Genomic DNA, 25,701 nt, shown 5'->3' with positions numbered 1-25,701 from the left:
AGACTCAAGGTTCAGGACTCATTTGAGATTAGAATCCACCTGACAGAAGGAATCTTTAGCCTCTTCGCACAGGTTTGCTCACATTAACAATACAATTTAAGTATGACAAGTTTCCAAGGGAAGATTAGCACTTAGAAGGCAAGTAGAATATTCTCAACGCTACCAGCCAAAGTATACTGCACAGATTTGGAAAGGAAATATTTAGTCTCATTAACTGCAAAATCAGAAACAGATTAAGGGACTAAGTTTTCTCTGCCAACAGGAAAAAAAAAGGGGTGGGGAGAGGACATTCCATTAGCACTCATCAGTTGGCACTTTCCTTAGCACTATACCATGTGGTCACAATTGTGAACATAATTATCATGGGGAAAACAGTGCAGACAGGATCTCCTGGGTCCCACAAACAATGCGTTTTTATGCCCAGCTCTGGGAAGTGAGATTCAGAGAAACATAGGAAACTGCCATATACCAAATCAGGCCATTGGTCCATCTAGCTCAGTATTGTCTACTCTGACTGGCAGTGGCAATCCGGGATTTCAGACAGGGGTCTCCCTTAGCTCTCCTAGAGATGCTGGGGGTTGAACCTGGGACCTTTTGTATGCAATGCATGTACTATACCACTCAGCCACAGCCCTTCCTAGCCATGTTGATAATTCTACTGAAAACCCCAGAACAAGTTTGCCCATCTATGTGTTGCTGTATATACCATCCTGTTAAGTTGTCCAATATGAGGGGGTGGGGTGAGTTATGCAATATGGAAAACACTGTGGTTTAACAGTTACAGCATCAAACTAAGACCTGAGAGACCTGGGTTCAAATCCCCACCCAGCCATAAAGTTCACTGTATGACCTTGGACCCTAGCAGCTGAACCTACTTCACAGGGTTGTCACAAATATATAATATGGGGTGGCAAAGGCAACAATGTATGTCACCATGAATTCCTTGGAGGAACAGAGGATATAAATGCCCAGAAAATAACAACTCGATAAATTTAGAGCTGTGATACAATCGGGGAGACTTGTGAAATCTAAGCAGAGACTTCTGCATCACATAGAGAATGCAGTGCAACCACAACGCAAAGAGAAGTATAAATACCAGCAGAGTCAGTGGCCCGGTTCACACACATTGCTAAGCCAAACCATGGCTACCATGAACGAGCAAGTGGGTGCGTACTCACAGCAAAAATTGTGGCCTCTTCACTGTTCCCCTGATCCTGCTGCTGCAGTGCTACTCAGAGCGAAGCCATGGTGGCTTAGCATTATGCCCAAACCCAGACTTGTGGTTTGTCTCCCCAAGACAAACCATAAGTTATAAGCCAAGAACAAACCTTGGCTACAGCTCAGGGTGTGCTGGAGTGAGACAAAGCACAAGCCCAGACCCAGTGGAGGAGCAAAGCAACTGCAATTTCTGCTGTGAGTACCCACTTGCTCACTCAATCAAGTTAGCCATGATTTGGCTTAGCATTACATGTAAACCTGACCAATGTATGTTCAGGATTGTGAAGCGCTACATATTTGACCACCTGTGGTGTGAACAATCTTGCTGAGGCAACCAAACAGGGAAGTTTTTATAAAAACTGTACATACTGGTTCTTCCCTTCCCTGCTTTTCAAGGAATAGATATACCACGGATGGGCAACACAGCCAGCACGCAAGCCAAATGAAGCACAAATGAAAAGGATTTGAGCACATATTTGATTCTCCCACTGAAAACCACATGATTTAAAATGGTTTATCCTCCCTCTAGATTGCGCCCATAAGACTTGTTACATACAGGCATGCAAGACAGCAGAACTTTTTTGTGGCCTAGTATCATTCATGGCTTTATTGACACAGACCAATGCACTGCATTGACTTTGATGCTGAAGGAAATAGTTTTGTATTCAGCAGGACTGCACTCACCTTACTCATGTTTATGAGCAGCACAATGTTGCCTTTCCCAGGATGAAGCTCCACAGCGAATGTCCGGTGCGTCTGCAGCTCAAGAATGCTCACAGTCACGAGACCAGCAATTGGCTTTGAGCTGATGACATCAAACTCTGACTCTATTTTGAGACTCCACCGCTGAGCGTCTCGCACTGAACAAAGCAAAAACAAATAAGGTTGTTGGAAGTGGTTGGTTAGGGTGCTTATTTTATACACACAGTTACTCACCTGTGATCAAGAAAGTTATGCCTATCTGCACACTTAGGGAAAATCCCAACTCAACCACATGACACTAACTGGGGGACTAAAGGGCAGTCACATCTCTTAACCTACATCATACAGAGTTGGTTTTGCGAGGATACAATTATGATGATAAAGAGGGCAATAAATATCCCACCTTGAGCTCCTTGAAGGGTGACAAAAATGGGATAAAACAGGAGTGGGGAACCTATGGCCCTCTAGATGTAGCTGTACAGCCTCCACTATCTCTGATCATGGGCCATGTTAGCTGGGGCTGATGGGAGTTGGAGTCCAACAACATCTAGAGGGCTAGTGCTAGGGTGGATACAACCAGAAGTTGCTACTACCATGGATGGATACTACCTAGGGTGGATACAACCAGAAGTTGCTACTACCAATCGCAGTTGCTACTACCATGGAAAGTCATATAGATGAATCTGTGTGCTACCCAGCTGATGCTAATATTTTCCTGTGCTAGTTGTATTTTGAGGACAGTTCAGAATTGCTCACACAAAGGGATGGTAATTGTGGACCCAAACTGGACATCAAATGTTTGTCTTTCTTCTTCTTCTGTCTAACAGTCACAAGGGGGAACAAGACCTTGATGCACAGGGAGGGGGGGTAAACTGATGAAATTCCCCCCATGCTGCAGTTAAGGTCCGAGAGAAGAGCTTCCATTGGCACCATTCACCTCCCAGAGCAAACAGGAGCTTCAGGGGGAAGGCAATTTTCATTGGGACCATAGCAATGGGAGAAAGGGTGACTACCCCCTCTTGCATGCCATAGTTTCAGTCCCAACACACATTCCTTGCACCTGTTATTTAAAAGAAAAAATACTAGACATGTTAAATGCAATTGTTATATGTCTATTTTGGATCTGCATGAACCAGCATGTTGAAAAGGAATACGTCATTGTTCCTATGGTTTTCTCTACACAGGGGCAAAGTGGAGCTGCAGTACTTAAACTGCCACTAAAGTGGCAGGAAAGGAAACTGCCATTTACCTAACTCTCTCCTTGATCTTGTTTGCACTATTAAAAATATTATATATACACATATGCAGGAGAATGGTGTCATCAACATTTTGTTTCAAGGCTTGAAAATGTCATCAGGCTGGGCCAAGGGCCTTCCCTACTGCAGCAACTGAAGAGCCAGTGTTGTGCCAATGAGGAATGGCTTGGTAGCCTTTCTTCTACTAACCAGCATTCACACATGGGGAGTGGCCAGGCAGGTGTTCCAGCTCCCCTGGCTACTGTTCTTAACTCATTATAAGGAGGCCTGCCTCGCTCTTCAGAAACCACTGTGCAGAACAATCCATGCTTTCATGGGTGGCATCAAGTCTTGGAAGTAAGATAATGCATAAGAGCATAAGAGCCTGCTGGATCAGGCCAGTAGCCCATCTAGTCCAGCATTCTGTTCAGGAAGCTCACACACAAGACCTGAGCGCAAGAGCACTCTCCCCTCCTGCAGTTCCCAACAACTGGAATTCGAGCGTGGAGGCAGAATATGACTAGCCATTGACAGCCTTATTCTCCATGAATTTGGCTAATCCTCTCTTAAAGCCATCCAAGTTGGTGGCCATCTTGTGTGAGCAAATTTCATAGTTTAACTATGCGCTATGTGAATGCACATCAAGATGTTCAAACACTCAGTTCACCTGTAGGGATAGTTGGATGTATATAGAGAATAAAGGCTGTTTGAAGTTTCATTTACGCAGGGCTAAAGTTAACACCGGCAAGACAGGTTTGGGATATCCATTGCCCCCTAACTGAAAGAAAATGAGGTAGCCATTTCACAATACCAAGGCCTCAGGAGAAACAACAGAGTCATGGTCTTTTACGAAGGGAGTTTTCCCCATCTGTTACATTTTGCTTTTATCCAATGTACATTTGAACACAGCTGTTTTGGAGAAATATCAAAACTTCTAGACAGCATAACCATTTCTGTATGTTGAACAAATGCTTCATTCAAAGAAAATGCCTGAAATTCTTCTCTGCTGTAGGCCTATGAAGTGAGTGGAATGAAACTGTGGAATGAATTGAGCCCGTTGCGTCTTAATTTGATGGGGCCTATGGGTGTTTCTCTTTGGCCACTCAAGAGTGTTATCCCACCTCTCCAGCTCAGAGAATAATGACTCACCCAAGAGTATTCCCAGCAAGTGTTTGTTCAGCTTTCCCACTATGCTTGAATAAACTACCTGCCTTGGACAAAAGCTTCACTAATCATTTCCTCGGAATACAATAGGTGAACTCTGCATATCAGTAAATGCACGTAGCTAGATGCCCTTTTTATTGCCAGAGTGGCTACACTGGTTTAAGAAATACAGCAGCCGTTTGTTCCACTCCCCCCTCCCTAAGTAAATGCAAGCAGGACAATAAAGACATCCCCAGCTCTTTGGGTTTGCCTTACATGTGAAGCCACAGGTCACCTCTCAGAGACGGCTCTCAAGTTCACCTCCCCACACCTTATTGTTCAAGTGTTAAGCCTGGTCTTACACAAGCAGAAGAATGAGGTGACAGAATGCTGAGGTGGGACTGTACCACTTCATCCTGCAGACAGGGAAATGCCTTTTTGAATTACATTAAAACACATGCAAATAGAAAATCAGGACAGCTGGATGTCTCCCTGGTCTGCTACTTTCCTGTGTGCATGGATTTGTTTATTGTTATGAGGAGAACCATTCAAAACGGGACTTCTCCCACACACTACACCATGGTCTGAAATGGTAGCATTCATTTTACCACCTCCCTCTGCCACGTGCCTACAGTAGTAGGCAAGCCTTAATTACTGGCACCTGAGAATCCTAGTCAATCCCGCCAAGAGGGGGTGGGGAACAATGTGCAGGCCATCAGGGAAGGACACCATTTCCTCTTCCTACTGCCAACCAGGCCAAGGGCACTGCTCTAGCATTTTATCCCCCACACACACACACACATACACTTGAGAGCCTTCCCGTTGTGTAGCTCGGGAGTAGACAACAGGGCATCCTCCACATTTTGCAGGACTACAACTCCTATCATACCTGGTGACTAGCGCTGATGGGATTCGGAGTCCAGCAGCATCTGAAAGGCACCACATTGACTACCCCTACTGCAGTTGGTACTGTCCCAAATCCAGCTGCTGGGAGAGAAGGATTGCATGTAAGAAGAGAGGGGGAAGCACAGAGGGGTGCTCCTCTATCTCCTCTGGTGACTTCTGGCCATGCTGTGCCTGGCTGGAGCTTTGGGAAAGATAGTGAGCCATTCCTCTTTGTGTCGTCAGATTCTAGCAGACGGGAAGGAAAAGCACAGAAGCAGTGGCAGCTGGTGGCTCCATGTCAGTGCAGCAGCGGAATCCACTCCGGGTTTTACTCTGATCTTTCAAGGAGCACATTGGACAGTTCCTTGAAAGACTGAACTAAAATCTGGAGTGAATTCCAGTGCCCCACTGACATGGAGCCACCAGCCACCACTCCGCAGAGGTATCCCTCCATCTTTCCCAGAACTCAGGAAGGTCCCCAATATCTCCCCCAATAGCTTTGGTGGTCTTTCCCAACATAATGCCTTCTAGATACCTCGCATCAGCCCCAGCCAGCGTGACCAATGGTCAAGGATGACATAAGTTGTAGTCCAACCTCACTTGGAGGGCATCACTTTGGGGAAAGCTGCTCTATACTTTGAAGTGAGAGACATGGGAAAGAATGATGAGGGAGATGGGAAATAAAGCACCCTTCAAATATTCCCCCTCATGCAATCAACAATTCTTAAGCAGGGTTGTGCCAGCTGACCTTACCTCCACCCACTGGGGGGAATGTCTGCAATGGGGAAGCCTACCGAATACACATATGCTCTTCCTGTGATCCAGAAGCCCACCCAATCAGTGCTCCAGTTCCAAATCACATGGAAAACCTACATGTATCCAGCAAGCTTCTCCACTGCAGATATTTCTCCAACACATAGAAGGCAGGGGTGGTGGTGGAGGTAGACAGGAGGAGATGCAGGAGTAGGGCCAGGCAACATGGCCCTACGCTTCCCCTCACACAATTATTAAGTCTCATGGGGGGGGGACACCTGAAGGAGGCCACACAAAGTCTTTATCGTGTTCCCTTCTTTGAAAATAATAATAAAAAAACAAGTTGTGTGAATCAGTCCATTAGATACATAAAGATATATTGGGCCACCTGGATAGAAGCCTTTGAACCACTTCAAGCAACATGGGATTTGCATGACTAATTTAAAGATCAAGGGGTTCATTATTCCAAGTTCAGTTTTTCTTATGGATAAGCACAGCCTCCAGGCTGTATTCAAAAAAAAGAAAAGAAAACCACGCCCATAGCTGACTGAAGGGAAACTGTATCTGGCTGCATACCTGGTTATCAACAGGTGGAGCTGGAAGGCTACATACTGAGCGATTCCTGATGCTGCCGTGGCATTCCATGAAAATTCCAGTTGCATTAATTCCAGCAGAGGGCTGGAGCTATTTCCAGAAGCTTTAAAGGCTGCCTTCTGCTCAATATTATCCATACCGCAAGGCGGTTAGTTTAGCAATAATCAGGAAACATTCCACGCAAAGCTAAGCAATTTTAGGTCTTGCTGACTTCAGTGGGAGAAATTTAAGCAGATGCTTTATTTTCCCACTTACAGTTACCGGGACTTAAAAATGCTTAACATAATCCACAGCTGGATTGTGCCCTTGATTTTTATGTACCCCATTTTCCTGTGAGCCAAAGCACTTTACATATATTAGCTCTGTAATCTTTTTATTATTAAATTGCCGCCCTGGGCTCCTACTAGGAGGAAGGGCAGAATATAAATAAATAAATAAATAAAATTAAATCTCCATATTACAAATGGGGACTAGCAAGCTCAGTCATAAGAATTTATGCTTTGCATGCAAAAGATCCCAGTTTCAGTCCCTGGAATCTCCAGCTAGGTCTGGAAAAAGCCACTATCTGACATGCTGGAGTGCCCACTGCTAACTAGTGTAGATCAGGCATAGTGAACCTTTTTTGAGCTGACAGCTTCATTTCCTCATGGACAACCTTCAGGGAAGGAAGGGGAACAGGGACATTCCAGTGATGGGCATGGCCAGATGCAAAAGTGGGAAGAGCAACAGATGCAACTTTTACTTTTGTAAAATAGGCTACACTCCAACCACACAAATGTCAAAAGTTTTGACTTTAACTATACACACACACACACACCCCTCCACCCAGGCAAGCAAGAAACATTCCAGCCAGGCAAAAGCAGTCAAGGAGGGAGTAGAGAAGGGTTGGTAAAGGCTGTGGCCTGGGTTCTGTGGTCTGGCCCTGAGTCCTAAGAGCCAGATAGAGAGGCCTGGAGGGCCATATTCACCCCTCAGATAGAGGTTCCCCACCCATGGTATACCCAATAATGAGCTAGATGGACCAGTCATCTGACATGGCATAAGGCAGCTTCCTATGTTCTTATTCAGGAAGAGTGGCTTTTGAAAGCCCACACAGTGAATTTAGTGCTAAGGTTAAATTTGAATGAGGAACATCCATGTTTATAGCTTGCTCTCTTAATGCCAGTATGGTGTAGCGGTTAGGGTGTCAGACTAGGACTTGGGAGACCACAGTTCATATCCCCATTCAGCCATAAAGTTCACTGCGTCACATCTTAAAAGGCAATTCTAACAGATGCAGACTGGGATAAGGTCTCTACTTAAAAGGCTTGTTGAAAAAGGAATGTCTTCAGTAGGAACCAATAAGATAACATAGATGGTGCCTGTCTAATATTTAAGGGGAGAAAATTCCAAAGGGTAGGTGCCACAGCACTAAAGGTCTACTTCCTATATTGTGCAGAACAGACCTCCTGATAAGATGGTACCTGCAGGAGGCCCTCATCTGCAGAGCACAATGATCAACTGGGTATATAAGGGGTAAAACAATCTTTCAGATAGCTTGGTCCCAAGCTGTATAGGGTTTTGTACACAAAACCAGAACCTTGAACTTGGCCCAATAGCTAAATGTAGTAATGAATACATAAATGCTATACAATGCTGGTCTCCTACGGTTGGGGGAAAACCTATCATCTTTCTGAACAGGGTTTGTGTGGTATGTTAGGATAAATCCCACTATGAAAAACCACTTGTCCTTTTGATTCAGTCAACTCCAGTATAAGCCAGAAGACAAACAAGCGATTAGCAGCAACAGGAACAGGTTAGGTGGCTTCAGGGCAAGCACAGAATAGGAAGTCCTCTCAAATTACAGCTGAAGATAAGCCATCCTCTTGCAGCTGCTTTTGAGCCTCTGATTTTGCCCCTAGCCCATAAAAAATGCAACACTGGAAGAAATCCAGGGATATGGAGAAATGGGCAGAAGGGGAGCCTTTTGAGCCCTAGCAGTACCCATTTTAGAAATGAAGAGACAGACTAAATGTCACAGATGGGGTGCAAAAGAAGGCAGGAAAGCCTCTGGTTCACCCTCCCTATGGCAGGGAGTAAATAAGAGGAGGGGGTGCTTAGTTCCCATTCTGCTCAAGACTAAGGATGGGGGAGAAATTAAATTTAGTTCTCATTTAAAAGGCGAACCTACCTAATTCACACTTCCCAAACCAACATGTGGACCAAAAACACAGCCATCCTTCAAAATTCACACTTTTCCAAATTTTGCAATGTAGTTTTCCAACCAAGTCGCATATGCAAAAATGCATATACTAAGATAAAGTGAGCATAAAAATGCACACTTTCATGAAAATAACATCCAAAAATGCATTATATTGAGGGAAATATAAATATTATTGAAAACATGCATTGGGAAAACATGTGTATTAAGCACAATTGCATAAAATGTGTATATTAGGAGAAATTCACATTAAAATGCTACTAAATTTTCATGAGGACTTAAATGGAAATGTAGAGAGCTTAATTTAAGATTGGCAAAACAAGAAAAAGAGAAAATGAAATTGACAGATTCACTCATCCTTACTCAGGACACACCACAGCTCTGCCACCACCTCACCTTAAGAAGCTACCTTAGCAGATTTAAACTGTTAGTCCGTCTAGCTGTGGAGTGGGAAACCTTTGGTCCTCCAGATGTTGTGGAACTACAACTCCTACCAGCCCCAATCAGCATGGCCAACGATCAGGGATTATGAGAGTTGCCATCATCCAGCTCTCCAACATTTCAAATAGGAGTTTTCCCCAGTCCTACCTGGAAATGCCAGGGGACTGGTCCTGGGACTTTTTGCATGCAAAAACATATGCTCTGCCACTGAGCTATGGCCTTTTGGCAGTTTTAACCTGGGAATCCCAGTTTTCATTCTTGGAATCCAACGGATATCTACACAAGATAATATCCTTTGCTCCAAATCGATTACTCCAAATAAAGACTATTACTTCCTGGTTCTATGTTTAGTACGATCTGGTTCATGTAGCACATGCATTAACAGCGACCTTTGTTAATGTTCTCATTTTAAAACACTTTCATGATAGGGACAGTCTTATCTGCAGCTTGTTATGAATGTAGATAAGGAAAGCCTTCACCAACCAAATGGGGTCTGAAGAAGGGACTCCTGGGAGGGCAGGGAAGTGGCTCACCAAACAGAGAGAAAGAATCTGTTCCAGACATGAGAAGCAGCATGGGAGAATGTGCACAAAGAGTGGGGGATGGGGACAGCATGCAGAGACAGTAGATGCATTTTTGTATAATAGAGGGAGAGACGGAGGAAAAGCATTAAGTGGAAATAAGCAGGACAAAGACTCATCCTGGGAGCACCTGATACAGCAATACTGCTGAACCTAGGAAGAACCCCATGTAAGAGGAGGACATAGTAACATTTTTTAAAATGCGATTAAAAAAAGAAATTGGGAAGACAAATGTGTCCAAGAAGAGAGTAGTACAGAGCTTTAGAAAGAAAGGACTAGAAACCTGAAATTAATGTCCTCTATTACACAGAGTCAGCATAGGGATGCAAGGAAAACAGTGATGCAGTCCCAGCAGCGAAAGAGAAAAATTTCTTTTGCAGATAATTTCTGGACTACTGGGAGAGAACAGATGATGCTCCTCTGTCATTTGCTGATGTTAGTCCAGAAGATTATTTATCTATGGTTTTGTATCTCTGAAAAAAAATAATGCAAGCCTTTGAACCATAATTTGTTAATACACAGAATCAATTCCCAGAATCAACACTGCATTTTTCCAACTGACTCTAGAGTTAAGGCGACAAGACTTACCATAGTGAGGAGTCACAGCGAAATAGACCAGATGACAAAGATTATATGCTTCAATTCTAACGTCCTTCCAAATTCCCTGAGTAGGGAAAGAGGGGCCCCAGTCCCAGCTAAATGAGCACTGCTCCTGGAATTAGACACATGCATCAGAAAGGCAGGCTTCTTCACTGAAGGGTTACTTTCCTGTACAGAGAGGAAACTGATTAGAAAGTAGCCTTCCTCAATCTGGTTCTGTCCAGATGTTTTGGACTACAACAGCTCCAGTCAGCAAAGCCAAGGGTCAGAGATGAATGGAGTTGTAGTCCAAAACATCTAAGTCAGAACACAGCTTGAAAATTCCTCTAGCATTATGAAGCAAAACCCAAGATTTTCAATATTGGGGTTACCAGAGAAAGAAATCAGGCCTAGCACCTACCCCAGTGGGGTCCCCAAGAGAGCTGGTTTGGTGTAGTGGCTAAAATCCCGAGCTTTGGCCGGCGAGATTAGAATTCACATTCCCACTTGGCTGTGAAGTTCATTGAATGATCTTGGGCCAATCACTCTCCCTCAGTGTAACCTACTTCATAGGGTGATTGTGACAGGGGCAGCCCAAGACTAGCTGCCAGCAACTGGCACTCTAGGCAAACCAGGCAATTGGCACCCCCACTCCCAAACTCCAAAGAGAGATCAAGGCTGAAGTTTTTGGTAAACTGGGAAACCTTTTGCCCCTATATTCCATTTAATATTTTTAATCATATTTAGTTAAGCTTTTTTCTTTAAACAGAGGCATAATTATTCAGTTTGTCTGTCCATCCATCTGTCCAACCAATGTTTCTGAGATCTGATAAAATAGAGACACAATTTTCAGAATAGGTATGAACACAACAGCTAGATGATGTTTTAGTCCAATTTGAAATAAAAATGCATTAAAAATGTTAATTATAATTTTTATTATTAGAAATCCAAAATCGTTCATTACACTGTCCTGCTGTAACTGCCGTTACAACATGCAATATAGAAAAGAACTAAGAAAACTCTCCAATGAACTTTAACCTGTAGTTACAAAATACTCCAAATCAAAAATACTCTGTGTTCTTAAAACATGACTTTTCTTGCTCTGAGTTTTGAAAATTCTGTTGCTAGTTCTTTTAGACCCAGTTTTCTAGCTATTTCATGTTCTATTGACATTGTAGCAAGCCTAACAAGTCTCTCTCGCACCATTGTTGAACACAGATATGTTTTTTATCAATTTTAATTTTGAGAAGCTATATTCCCCACTAGCTATGGAAACTGGCAAAGTTAAAAGAAAGTGTAGAGCTATAAAAATGTTTGAAAAACTGTCTGTGAGGTTATTTTCACAAACAAGCTTCATTACTTCTTCAGGAGTGAAGTTTTTCTTAAGTTGTCTTGACTTTGTGGACACTGCCACAAGGGGGCTGCCATAGTCAAGGCAGGACCAGTCAGAAAATGGCTGCCAGGTGTGTGTGAACAAACTCAGTATTTACTACTGCAAATAAAACATTCATTTCACAGAAGGTCTAAAGACAAGTAATTGTCCAAGAACCTTCGTAAAAGGTTAAGGTGGGACACATGAGTCCTGAAACATAAAGCCACTCCTTTGAATCCACAGTCTTCTGCTCCAACACAACATCTATGTCACAGAAGACAAGTCATTTCCCCAAATCACCTCTAATCAAATCACTACCCACATGCACACCCTTTCCCTTCACACGGGTCCCCCTGGCCTAGATCCTCCTTTTTTTCCCCTTCTGCCTTTCCTTCTACTGAGGCATGGGTACAACTGTTCACTTGCTATCGCCACTGCTCTCCTTGGAATCTCCTGCAGATAGTGTCCAGCTAGAACTCTTCTCTCTGCTGGTCCTGTCCAATTAGCACTGTTCTCTCAGTGCTAATCAGAAGGGAACAGTTTTAACTGGTCTCTCTTTTCTCTGCTGGTAGTGTCCATTTCCGATTCTGGGGCCAATTATCATGTTAGAGAGCCTAAGAAAACTGTGTCAGTGAGCGTTAAGAAAAGCTGGTACCCATTATAATTTAAATTTGTGCAATGAAGGGAGCAGAGACCTTGGAGGGCACTGGTACGTCTTTGGGAGCAAACTGGTGCCTTTAGGCTCTGCATTGAGGACCCTGGGCCTGTAGTACAGTAGGGTCCCACTCATATGGCAGGTTACATTCCAGACCCCCGCCGAAAAGCGAAACCCGCCGAAAAGCAGAACTCCGTCAATAAAATGGTGCCTGACGCCCGAAAAATGCCGTAAAAGCGGAACAAGCACCGTATGAGTGGGGCCTTACTCTAATTACTCTAATTGAAAGCCACTGTATTAGCGGAACGCCGAAAAGCGGAGCCCTACTGTATATGTGATGTCAGTGTGGTGTAGTGATTGGACTGGGGACATCCAGGTTCTAGTCCCTGCTCAGCCATGAAGCTCACTGGATGACTTTGGCTAGTCACTGACTCAGCCTAACCCACATCACATGTTGTTGTAAGGATAAACTGGAGAGGAGGAGGAGGAGGAACATGCAAGCTGCCTTGGGTTCCTTAGGAGAAAAAAGGTGAACTATAACAATTTTTAAAAAGTCTGACGGTGGTTAGGCTGGGTTGTTACTATTTGCTCTGCCTGTAGCTGCAACCATTTTGCTCATACTGTCATGACAAAAGAACACTACCACTAGTAGAGCTGGTTTGGTGATTTCTTCCATTAGATTTATGGTGCGCAAATTAGTGGGATTCTGAAAAAAAAAGAGTTGGCAACAGTGCAGCAATGTATATGAGACCTGGGGCAATTTACATCCATGCCCCCCCTAAAAATGTCCTGGTTAATGCTGTTACTTTTCTTTTATGGACCACCTTATTTATTACGATTATTCATATTCCCTCTATGCACACATAAGAACTGAAATAATGACAGATTCAACTAACCATCCCGCTAGCAGAAGCCATTACAAGGATTCCTGGTAGGAGAACATGGCTTACCCCCTCTCCTCCCCTTGTGCCCCCCTCATCAGCCCCACAGTGCACAAGGGGAGGAGAGGCAAATTGCTCCATCAGGCAAGCAGAAATGTTTGCGCTGACACAGCAATCTCATTAGTGCTACATAGAATTGAAATAATGACATCTTCATTATTTTATTTGTATGGAGTGCTGACTTTTAGGGGGAGGGTACAGAAATTGGGGGGATGGAATGGACAGGCTAGTATCCTGAACACGGAGCACTCCATACTGCAACATTTAGTTGAAGGTTCCACTGGTTCTTTCCTAAGAGGAAACCTATGCATTTACCCTTATTATGCTGATGTGCCTCTGAGAGGGATCCCACAAAGTAGATTTTTCTGTGCAATGTGCAAGCCCTCCCTCTGCACACACATCTTGCACATACATTTATAATATGCATTGTGCTAGTGTTAGAATAAAAACTCCCACCTCAGATTTGCAGGTGCTCTTAAGAAGCACAAATCACTCACATTTCAAATGTAACTTCTGAAGTGCACAGTCATGGACTTCAGAATGCTGCAGCCCATATTTTTTAGGAGGTAATTTAGTATCTTCCACAGAGACATCTCAGGGTCCCTGTGATGTTCCTATATTAATGTATATATGGTAAGTGTTGTTGTTTTAGAAGATACATGGTAAGTGGAGTGAAAGAGGAGGGGGAGTGAATGGGCAGTAGAATGCGAGATGATTGGCTGAGTGTTTAAAATGGCTGAAAGTATAAAAGGAAGAGAAAGAGTGGATGGCTTGGTGGGGTTTAGAGAGTTGTTTACCAGGAGGGAGGTGGAGTTCGGATTAGTATTGAGTAAAACCATATGCTTATGTGCCTTAAGAAGGAATCTTGTTAATCTTGTTAGCTTTGTTATCTGTAATAAATACTTAATTTGGTTTACCAAAGGCCTGATCCTTGGCTGGGGTTTCACAGACCAGAAGGGAGGGTAAGGTAATGACCAAGGCTGAAGGGGAACTGTAACAAATGGTGGCAGCGGTGAAGAGAGTAACAATACCAGTATTCAGAGTCTCTGGGAATACTAGTATTGGGACGTTACTGGTGGTTGCCTAGCAGGGGGATCTGTTGAGATCTGTGCTAGAGCGGGGAGAGCAATCATAAGAGAGAGCGGTCCGGACTGGTGGAGTCCCTGGTGGTGCCTAGAGACAGGCAGTAGCCACGCGCAGGTAGGAACCTGACAGGGAGAGCCAGGGAAGGACACATCACAGTCCCCACTTCAGTTAAGGGCTGCTTCACATATTAACTTTTCTCCTACACTGAAAGCACTTCTGTGTAGGAAATACCACAAAACCAAGGTGGAGAATATCATGTGCAGCAATAAGTGCATATGTCTTTCATGGAGTGTTCATGGGTGTGAGATTATCACACATGATGATCTACACGCAGAGTTCATGTTATTTGCTATGCAGGAATATTTGGGGAGCTTGCCAATTGCTCAATAGAGTTAAAGCCTATCACACTTCAGACATGTCCCAATGCAATGAAAAAGAGAGCAGGTATCTAAATGCACTGTTAGTGCTGTTCAAGTGCTTAATTCCAGACCCCATATATACAACCAAATACACCAGAGGTAGGTCTCTGAGAGTTGTTTTGTAACTTCATCCACATCATTGCAGCAATGTTTGGAAGTCAAAGCTGCAGGCATGCAGCAAATGGCCTGTTTCCTCCTCACTCGATCAACACCATGCTGCACAATTATAAGGTGGAAAAGGTCCACATCTGTGACCCACTCCCATATGGCTCCAGCTCCTGAACACAGGGGAGAGACTCTTGTATTTGCCATTGTGGGATAGCTGTTTCCACCTGTCTTCCCCCACCTTTCAACCCTAGAAGACTTCATAAAGGATCTGCTTTCAGAAGAACTGTGAGGGGACTTTCTTTGGGGGAAGAATGTTTATTACTAATATTATCAGCTTTGGGGTGAAGTTATTGGATACTTATACGCAGGGCTTTTTTGGGTGACATGACTCACTGGTACAGAGTACCAGCACCTCTTTCTTTCTTTTTTGCTGCTCATGCCAGCCATTTTTGTGCCGGCACCATGATATTTTTTATCAAGGTGTAAGTACTGGCACCTCATTTTCTACCAAAAAAAGAAACACTGCTTTTACTTGACCTATTGGTGTGCTTTATGTTCACTTAAATTTTGATGCAAGTTAAATGAACTATTGTGGATTTTTTAGGGTTATGTTGCAGTGATATATCTTTTTATTATGTCTCATTACTAGCCTACTGTATTTAGACAGCTTTTAATTTGAACCACTTTGAGAACAGATGTATTTGTTGAAAGAGGCGGTGATCCGACCACTCCTTAAAAAGCTCACCCTGGACCCATTGGTTTGTGACAACTACCAACTGGTTGCAAATATCCCCTTTTTAGGAAGGATGATTGAGAGGGTTGTGGCGCAGCAGTTGCAAGTACTCTTGGATGAAACAGATTATCTTGACCCATCCCAGTCTGGGTTCAGGCCTGGTTATGGGATTGAATCGGCCTTGGTTGCCCTGATGGATGACCTTTATCGGGAGAAGGACAGAGGGAGTGCGACCCTGTTATTCTTACTTGATCTCTCAGCGGCTTTTGATACCATTGACCATGGTATCCTTCTGGGCCAACTTGGTGAGATGGGTATTGGAGGCACTGTTTTACAGTGGTTCCGATCCTATCTCCAGGGTCGTTCTCAGAGAATAGCATTGGGTGACTGTCTTTCGGCCCCCTGGCAGCTGTGCTGTGGGGTGCCTCAGGGTACCATCTTGGCCCCAATGCTGTTTAACATCTATATGAAGCCCTTGGGAGCAGTCATCAGGAGCTTTGGGGTGAGGTGTCAGCAGTATGCTGATGATACCCAGCTCTATTTCTCCATAACTTCTGAATCAGTAGAGGCCGTGCAAGCCCTGGACCGCTGCCTGGACTTGGTGGTGGGCTGGATGAGGGTCAATAAACTGAGTGAATCCTAGCAAGACGGAGGCGCTGTGGGTTGGTGGTTCCTGAGTTCGGATAATTGGTCAGTTCCCTGCTTTGGATGGGGTCGTACTCCCTCTGAAAGAGCAGGTCTGTAGTCTGGGGGTGCTCCTGGATCCATCTTTGTCACTAGAGACTCAGGTGACCTCCGTGGCTAGGAGTATCGTAACATGCCTTTTACCAGCTTCAGCTGGTAAGACAGCTGCAGCCGTTTCTGGACTGGGATAACCTGACCACTGTTGTCCATGCACTGATAACCTCCAGGCTGGATTACTGTAATGTGCTCTATGTGGGGCTTGAGGTTGGTCCTGAAGCTGCAGCTGGTTCAAAATGCGGTGGCGAGACTGCTCACTGGGGCAGGGTATGGTCAACATGTCACCCTGCTGCTGAAAGAATTGCACTGGCTGCCCATTTGCTACCTGGCCAAGTTCAAGGTTCTAGTTCTGGTGTACAAAGCCCTATACAGCTTGGGACCAGGATACCCCTTATATACCCAGTTGATCACTGCACTCTGCAGGTGAGGGCCTCCTGCAGATACCATCTTATCAGGAGGTCCATTCCGCACAACTTAGGAGATGGAGCTTTAGTGTGGCAGCACCTACCCTGTGGAACTCCCTACCCTTAAATATTAGACAGGCGCCATCTCTGTTATCTTTTTGGCGCCTAGTGAAGACCTTCCCCTTTCAACAAGCCTTTTAAGTTGAGACCTATCCCAGTCTGCGTCTGTGTTGGAATTGCTTTTTAATATGTTTTTTTAAAAAAACAATATTTTTTTAACCCTTTTTAAAAGATGTTTTAAAAGCTTTTGTAAAAAAAATGTTTTTAACGTTGTTTTGTTTTGGTGTATTTTAAGGTCTGGTTTTATGATGTTTTGATGTATTTTTAGTGCTTCTGTTTGCCGCCCTGGGCTGCTGCTGGGAGGAAGGGCGGGATATAAATCAAATAATAAATAAATAAATAATAAATAAATAAAATGTGGTATATAAATTAATTGACTAGGATTGTGACAGTGTGGGATAAAGTGACAGAAATGTAGTTCCTGTATGTCTGGGTAAATATGAAGTGATCCTCTTCAGGGAATCGCACAATTAGTCCAACGTATCGACCAACAGCTTTGGGTAAAATGATATGCAAACTATGTCAACAGCAAGTAACTTAACTATGCAAGGTAGCTTCAAGTTCATGCTAAGATTTCCTAGGCAGTCTCTAGGGCAAAAACAAGTTGTTGACCACTGAAGACGTGTCTTGACTTGACCTCAGAACTCCCCACCCTGGAGTGTGCATACAATAGATCTCGTTAAAGTTTTGCATAGTGACCTACAGATCTAAATTTATAATTTTAACAACTGGCAGCTGAGTCTTACTAATTTTGGCAACCCACACTATGCTTGCCTGGCTTGTTCCCTGTATCCCAGGGAATCAGCTGGCGGGTTGCCAGTATATCAAGTTACAAGCAGTGAAAGCAGGCAATGCACCTATTTCTAGTTATTAACACTACAGACATCCTTTCTTAGAAAACAGCCCCCCTCCCCCGCTAATATAGGTGGACTTCACCGCTAATACAGGTGTACTGCTGATGTTCAAGTTTATACAAGCTATTGTTAAAATGATGCAAGGGCAATAATCTCAGGCCTGGTTTACAGATTTCAGGGTGGGTGAGAGAGAGAGGATGAGAGAGAGAGGGTGAGGGTGAGTGAGTGAGAGAGAGAGAGAGAGAGAGAGAGAGAGAGAGAGAGAGGGTGAGGGTGAGGGTGAGAGAGAGAGAGAGAACGCTCTGTGGCACCTTAAAGACTAACAAATGCATGTCATCCATGGGAAAAGTAGAAGGTAAAGTCACCATGTGCAGACTTTACAACTTCAAAAGTAAAAGGTGTTAATAAAGTTTTCAAGTGCTCTTAAAGAAAGTTGCCAAGATAAAAGTTTATCCATGAGATTCCCACAAAGGGGAAGTCTTTTCACTCCACTTTTTGACACTCATCATCCCAGAACTAGTTCCTTAGTGTATTTCGCACATATACGCACCAAATGCCTGTTGTTAATTGTTTAAAAGTGCTATATTTGCACAATTGGACAGACACATCCATAGGAGCACCTTCTTGAGTAGAGGTATGTTGGGGCTCCACGCATGTTACACTTCCATAAAGGAGAGGGACTTTTCTGCAGTGGAGCCCCAAATTTGGAATGCCTTCCCTTAAAAGGCCCAATTGGCACAAATGTTACAAGCATTTCAGCATCTTCCTATCTGCCCAGATGTTGTAGATGGTAGATGGGGGGGGGATTTTTGACTTATTTCAGCTATTTTAGTTTTGCTTTTTTTTAATTTGTCTCTTTGTCTTATTGTACTATTTAGGGTTATACACTGGTTTAAAATTGCATTTACATGTTGTGTGAATTAATCTGAGTCACATTTTAGTATTTTACTATTATTATTATTTCAGCTTTTATATAACACTTAATCACTGAAATAAAGGGTACAAGGGTAAAAGCAATTAAAATTAATAATAAAAACAGAAAGAACAGAAAGCTCCCTTAAAATGTCTGCTGAAAGGTCTTTGTCAAGCGCCAGAAATTCAGCAGGGAGGGGTCCTAACTGATCTCAGCTGGGAGGAAGTTCCACATAATCTGGCCCACAGTACTGAACAGACACTTCTGATAGACACAAGACATGCACCTGAGCTGGAGGGGGGGTGACACCACTAACAGAAACTCCCCTGAAAATCTCAGTGATAAGGCAGGGATATAAGGAATCAGGTAATAAACTACCCTGGAATCTTTTTGATGAAGAGCAGTTAAGAAATATTTTAAATAAATTCAAGTGGTAATATGTGGGTGGGTGAGTGGGAGGGGCAGCGTTCCCATCTCAGTCACCACAGCTAAGTGGGCCAGGACTGCATCATGTTCCAGTAACCTGGGCAGTGGCCAATCACACCCAGTGTAGTCCAATGATGTCAGAGCAGGATGCTATTGGATACTCACTCTCCGGGCGCTGAGCTGAAGTGTCGGCACAGTACAGCCCCAACATGCCTCCTTTGTTTTTCAACTTGGATCTCCCTTCTGAACTTTGCAGCTCTGGGTAAGGGACACAGTTCAGGGGTCGGATACATGCTCAGGTTCAATCCCCAGCAGGCATTTGAAAAAAACTATCTGAAACCCTGGAGAACTGCTGCCAGTCAGTGTGGACAAATCTGACCAGTGGTTGGCTTGGTATAAATACAGCTTCCTGTGAACTTCCTCAGTTTCAGGGGTTGCCAAGGTGGTGCACCCGGGTGCACCTGCCTCCATAGGAACCTTCCCTGGAGGCCACATGCTCCCCTGGATGAAATTAGGTTTGAAATAATTATTCTGTGGCAGCCAAGAGAATGTGTACTTGGTGGTGGTGCCCATGACAGTCTCCTCAGTTCGCAAATGTGCATAAGGGCGCCAAAAGATTGGCGACTCTTGCGCTCACTCACTCTCACACACAGACACATAACCTTAATACTGTTCCACGGGTGAGTGTGTGGAGATTTCCATACAGCCTTCTGAGCTTCTTTCTTTCCAAATCAGATGGGGAAGATAGGACAGGGAGGATACCGTCACCCCTAAAACTCCAATGTGAGCCAATGTGCATTCTTTGCCAGGAAGGATTTAATCCTACCCCTACCTGGAATCTCATGACACCCCCCTCCCCTTTCAGGTGTCCTATATCTCATAAGAGGGGCCTACCAATGTGGTGTAGTGGTTAAGAGTGTTGGACTAGCATCTGGAAGACCAAAGTTCAAATCCCCATTTAGCCATGAAGCTCACTGGGCCAGTTACTGTCTCTAGGCCTAACCTACCTCACAGGGTTGTTGTGAGGATAAAATGAGGAGAGGGAAAACCATGTATACCACCTTGAGCTCCTTGAAGAAATGTGGGATATAAATGTAATGATAATAAACTAGTGATAATAATAGAACAATGGACTATGCACACAATCTCCTTCATCACATTACATTTGACACTGAGCAGCACCCTCTTATTTCTCATTAAGCCCCTCCAAAATATGAGTATAGAAAATCAATGGATACAGGATCAGACCACTGGTCCGTGCAGACCAGTATCAGTTTGCTCTGAATCAACAGGATCTCAGGCATTATTTATTTCTAATCACCTGCTACCTGGTCCTTTTGACGTGATATGCCAGTGACTGAACCTGGGACCTCTAAGCAGGGGCTGCTCAAGACATTTTGCAGCCTGAGGCAAAGATGGCATCTCCTTCCAATTCAATGTACAAAAGGTGACTAGACTGGCCATGGAATCTTATTCCAGCATGGGTGGCCCAACCATATGCTTCACTGCACCTGAGGACAACAGGCTAGCCTAGGTGATGGTAGCAGGAGGCCACATCGCACACACAGCTCCAATATCTTCTCACTAATGCTGCTCATTCCGCAGCATTTGCCACCTGAGGCAGCTGTCTCACTCTGCCCAATGATAAGGCTGGCCCCCACTCTACTGCTGAGCTATGGCCAGTACACTGACCCAAATCCCTTACATGGGAGGCGTGATAGAAATGTGATGGAGGAGGGGGCATGGAGAAAAAAACTACCATGGGAAACATCTTAATCAGTATTCCAGCATGATCACAAAATTCCTTCAAGGATCATAATCTCTCTCTCTCTTTTTTTTAAAGCTACTGTAATAAACACACACATCCAGTCCAGCACTATGTAAAAGCCACTCTCCCAGCATCTTCTGTTCTAAAAATAGGAGTACAGCTGTTCAAGCTGTTTTCACTCCCCCGCTGATTTCTAACCAACACAGGAGAGATAACATTCTAGATTAGAGCAGAAAAATGACCCCACCATGTTTTAACTGACTGATGTTACAAAAATAGCTCTTTTTGCATGGCTTACTTAAAGATCTGATGCAAGTGTGGGCAACTTTTGCTGTTGTTGGGCACTGCATCCCGTTAGGGGTAATCTGTCAGGAGTCACATACTGGTGGTGGACAGCATCAGTGTCAAGAGTGGGTGGATATTCTCACTTACGCTATGCCACCACCACCCTCTCCCTCTCCACCATTCCCCTTTCCCCCCTCTTTACCCTTTACTCTTTACCCCACATGATTTAATTCAACAGCAGCATTTATATAATAAAGTTAGATTCACAAGTTTTTTTTCTGTTATACGTTTTAATTGCAAAGCTTCCCTTCCTCTGCCTCATAGGGTTCATTATTACCAAGGAAGAAGACACCATATTAGTGAGGTTATACTTCATCTGTAACAACTTAAACAACATCAGATTCGCAATAGCAGATGTGCCTTCTTACTTGACAGCCTCAATCCTAAAACATTTGCTACTGAACACACCTGGACTTACTTCTGAGTAAATATGCATAGGATCACTCTGTCTGATCATCTCAGGAAAGAAAACACAAGAGCAATTTTCATAAAATTTCTGGCTCTCTTGATTGTGGTGGATAAAAAGCTTTCCAGATTTATCCCATCAAATGCCCAAACAGATCCACCTCCCCTTCGTAGCATCTTAATGAGAGGTGGCTTCTTATTAGCTAACGCTTCCCAGAAACTGTCAGAGCTGCACAATACAAGTAGCTTGGCACTTGGGAACAAGCAAACACACACAAAGCTGCTCGGCTAAGATGTTTTATAACCCTGCCAGCATATTCCGGCACCTCTGAGAGCAAACTCTGGTCTCTCTACTTGCTAAATAACCTGGTTGGATGCGGTCACAAGGCAGCAACCACCTGGAACTTCTCCTGTGAAGTTGCAGTAGCTCTGGGGTTGCCAATGTGGTGCCCTCCAGGTGTTGTTGGACTCCAACTCCCATCGGCCCCAACCAGAATGGCTAACGGTAAGGGAACATGGGAGTTGTAGCCCAGCAACATCCGGAGGGCATCATATTGATTACTCCTGCCCTAGATTCTTCTTGCTCAGCTTCATCCGTTACAAAGAATATTGCCTAGGACAATTTTCGAGTGGATTGTGCCTCAATTATTTTTAGTAATTTTCTTGTTCTCGAGGCACTAGTCTCTTTGCTGCAATTTCTGCATACAAAAAAAGTCTTTCTTTTTTTTTTACAGTGCTAAAGTCCTGGGTTTTTCAGTATTTCTCAATGAAATTCATCATATATTGTAAAATTGCTTGCTAAGTAGAGAAACCTTGTAATATTTTAAAATGCAATATATGAATACACACACATACATGCACACACCATATATTTATATGTAAAGTGGTATGGTCCAATTGCCAAACAATGCTAACATTTCTGGGTTCACTTGATTGTATCACCCATTATTTCTGACCTGGACTCCAAAGATTTCCTTCACGCATGCACACAGCTATTACCTTTCTGATGAAATTAACATGACACTGTCCTTTCTGAACAGGTGGAGGGCATTCAGGAGGCACCGTGTATGCCTGGTGAATTTTACTCTGCTCTGCAGCATACCAAACAGCTGAGAAGAAATGAATGTGGATTGCATTGACCTCCTCGATCACATCAGTAATATCAAAGCTCTGCAAAGGAGAAAGAGAGGGAAAATATGTATTATAGACCCAGTATATTAATCATTCTGACATGTAGCATCTATCATGCATTGATTCAGTTACCTGGTTCAAGCATTGCGTTCTTGACTGGCAAGAACAATCTACCTGCATGAGCAATGTAAGAAATTTATTAACCAAGTCCTCAAGGTTCACCATGATGGCCATTTCTGTAAAACTCTAAAGCTATTAAGTCTACTTTAGAGACTGTGGAAGTTGCAGAGGCTGTGGGGATTCATAAGACTGCAAGTCACATTGCATCACTCACGCAACTACACTAATCCTCTGCATGAAGAAAGGAAGTGAAAGTAACATCAAAGCCACCATTAGTTAGTTAAACCAGCCCTTTACAGCTTGCTGCGATCACCCACCAAGCCAAATGCAGCCCCACCACCCATGCATGGAGGCCTGCATGGGGAACTGATATACCAACTGGAACTGCAAAAACAGGCTGGTTGTCAGTCAAGCTCACTCAGAAGCCACAATACATGGTGGGCTGCATTCAGCTTTTGGGTCTCATTGTGCAGGCCTATTAATTTATCAGTACCTTGTGTGGTTATAGCATCATATGCTGACCACATTTGCAGGTCACAGTAAGCCACCAAACTGTGGCTTACCAGGACTGCATGAAATGGCTGGCTCACAGAGAAAAGTTCTCACCCACTTTGCTCTTCCTCAGTCCTTTCAGCACAGTGTGGCATGGCAACTTCACCAAGGTTTGGCTTAGCACGTTATCTGATCTTGAGACCACGGTTAAGGACTATTCTCCTTAACCACAATCTGTAACCTTGGTTGAGCCACTGCACTGTGCTAAAAGGGCCACGGAGGAGCAATGTGAGTATGGGCTTTTCTCTGTGGGAGCCAGCACATGCTGTAATAATAAATAATAATAATAATTTAATTTGTGAGTCGCCTATCTGGCCAATGGCCACTCTAGGCGACGTACAATTTAACAACAATACATTACATCATAATAAAATACATCATAAAATACAATATAACAATAAAACAATAAAACAGTTCCAGTACAGAGTAGTAGGCTATTGGTCGTAAAAATTTAACCCTCCCCGTAAGTCTCAAAGGCCTGTCTGAAGAGCCAGGTCTTCAAAGCTTGGAGGAATACATTCAGGGAAGGGGCATGTCGAAGGTCATATGGGAGGGAGTTCCAGAGAGTGGGGGCCGCCACTGAAAATGCCCTCTCTCTTGTCCCCGCCAACCTAGCTGTTTTAGTTGGCGGGATTGAGAGAAGGTCCTGTGTGGCTGATCTTGTTGGGCGGCATGGTTGGTGGCGCTGGAGGCGCTCCATCAGATAAACTGGGCCGAGACCATATAGGGATTTAAAGGTTAATACCAACACCTTGAATTGGGCCCGGAAAATAACTGGGAGCCAGTGTAGGTCGAACAACACTGGGGTGATGTGTTCCCGGCGGCGACAGTTTGTAAGTAGTCGAGCCACAGCATTTTGTATAAGTTGTAATTTCCGGACCGTTTTCAAGGGTAACCCCACGTACAGTGCATTACAGTAATCCAACCGAGAGGTGACCAGGGCATGTACCACCAGTGGGAGCTGATGAGCAGGAAGGTAGGGCTGCAGTCTACGAATGAGGTGTAATTGATACCAAGCTGCCCGGCTCACTGCCGAAATCTGAGCCTCCATGGACAGCTTGGAAACAAGAACAACCCCAAGGCTACGGACCTGGTCCTTCAGGGGCAATTTCACCCCGTCGAACACCAGGTCAACATCTCCCAGCCTTCCCTTGTCTCCCACGAGTAGCACCTCAGTCTTATCAGGATTCAACTTCAGCCTGTTCCTTCCCATCCATCCACTCACGGATTCCAGGCACTTGGACATGGTCTCCACAGCAGACTCTGGTGAAGATTTAAACGAGAGATAGAGCTGAGTGTCATCCGCATATTGGTGACACTGCAGCCCAAATCTCCTGATGATTGTCCCCAGCGGCTTCATATAGATATTAAATAGCATGGGAGAGAGGATAGAGTCCTGTGGCACACCACAATTGAGAGGCCAAGGGTCTGAAACCTCCTCCCCCAATGCTACCTGTTGATGCCTGTCGGAAAGAAAGGAATGGAACCACCGTAGTACAGTGCCTCCTATTCCCGATTCCTCCAAGCGATGTAAAAGGATACTGTGGTCGACAGTATCAAAAGCCGCTGAGAGATCGAGGAGGACAAGAAAGGTGAATTCTCCCCTATCTAATGCCCTCCTCATATCATCAACTAGAGTGACCAATGCTGTTTCAGTTCCATGTCCAGTCCTGAAACCCGATTGGTATGGATCCAAATAATCCGTTTCATCCAAGTGTGTCGACAACTGATTAGCCACCACTCGCTCAATGATCTTGCCCAGGTATGGCTGGTATGGCTTACCAGTAAGCAAGAGCCAGGCCACTGTGGGACCAGGCCATCCCCACCAGGCAGCATTCAGGGGAGAAGGGAGGTCCCATTACACATTTTAACTAGATAAGAATGTTTTTTGTTGTTGTTATGTGCCTCCAAGCCGACTACGACTTATGGCAACCCTATGAATCAGCAACCTCCAAGAGCATCTGTCATGAACCACCCTGTTCAGATCTTGTAAGTTCAGGTCTGTGGCTTCCTTTATGGAATCAATCCATCTCTTGTTGGGCCTACTCTGACTCCACCCAAAATTGCTTCTAACTCCGACTCCACGACTCCACAGCCCTGCGGAGAGCCTTTGGTTGGGACCAATGGGTCAACCTGACACTGTTTTAAGTTTTTTATCTTCTATTTTTATCTTTTAAGTTCTTTTATTCTCACTTTCTTATATGTGTATGCACATATATACATGTATGTATATGCATAAAGCATTTCATGTATGTATGTGCATAATGCATTTTATGC

At 44.1% G+C, this 25,701-nt stretch overlaps 1 protein-coding gene across 2 annotated transcripts in view; it reads right to left on the bottom strand.

Annotated features, from left to right (window-relative positions):
• Window positions 1-25,701, bottom strand: part of MANBA (mannosidase beta) — a 91,592-nt gene that overhangs the window by 44,961 nt on the left and 20,930 nt on the right. For both annotated transcript variants that reach the window (XM_061585547.1, XM_061585548.1), the window contains 3 exons: window positions 22,621-22,791; window positions 10,341-10,464; window positions 1,903-2,078 (listed from right to left, as the gene is read on the bottom strand). In XM_061585547.1, coding sequence (XP_061441531.1) covers window positions 1,903-2,078; window positions 10,341-10,464; window positions 22,621-22,791 — 471 coding nt within the window. The remainder of the gene's footprint in view (window positions 1-1,902; window positions 2,079-10,340; window positions 10,465-22,620; window positions 22,792-25,701) is intronic.

This window comes from Rhineura floridana, chromosome 9, assembly GCF_030035675.1.
Source record: "Rhineura floridana isolate rRhiFlo1 chromosome 9, rRhiFlo1.hap2, whole genome shotgun sequence".
NCBI classification, from domain to species: Eukaryota; Metazoa; Chordata; class Lepidosauria; order Squamata; family Rhineuridae; genus Rhineura; species Rhineura floridana.
The sequence above is the reverse complement of the archived record's forward strand: the minus strand, read 5'-3'. Positions and strand labels throughout refer to the sequence as shown.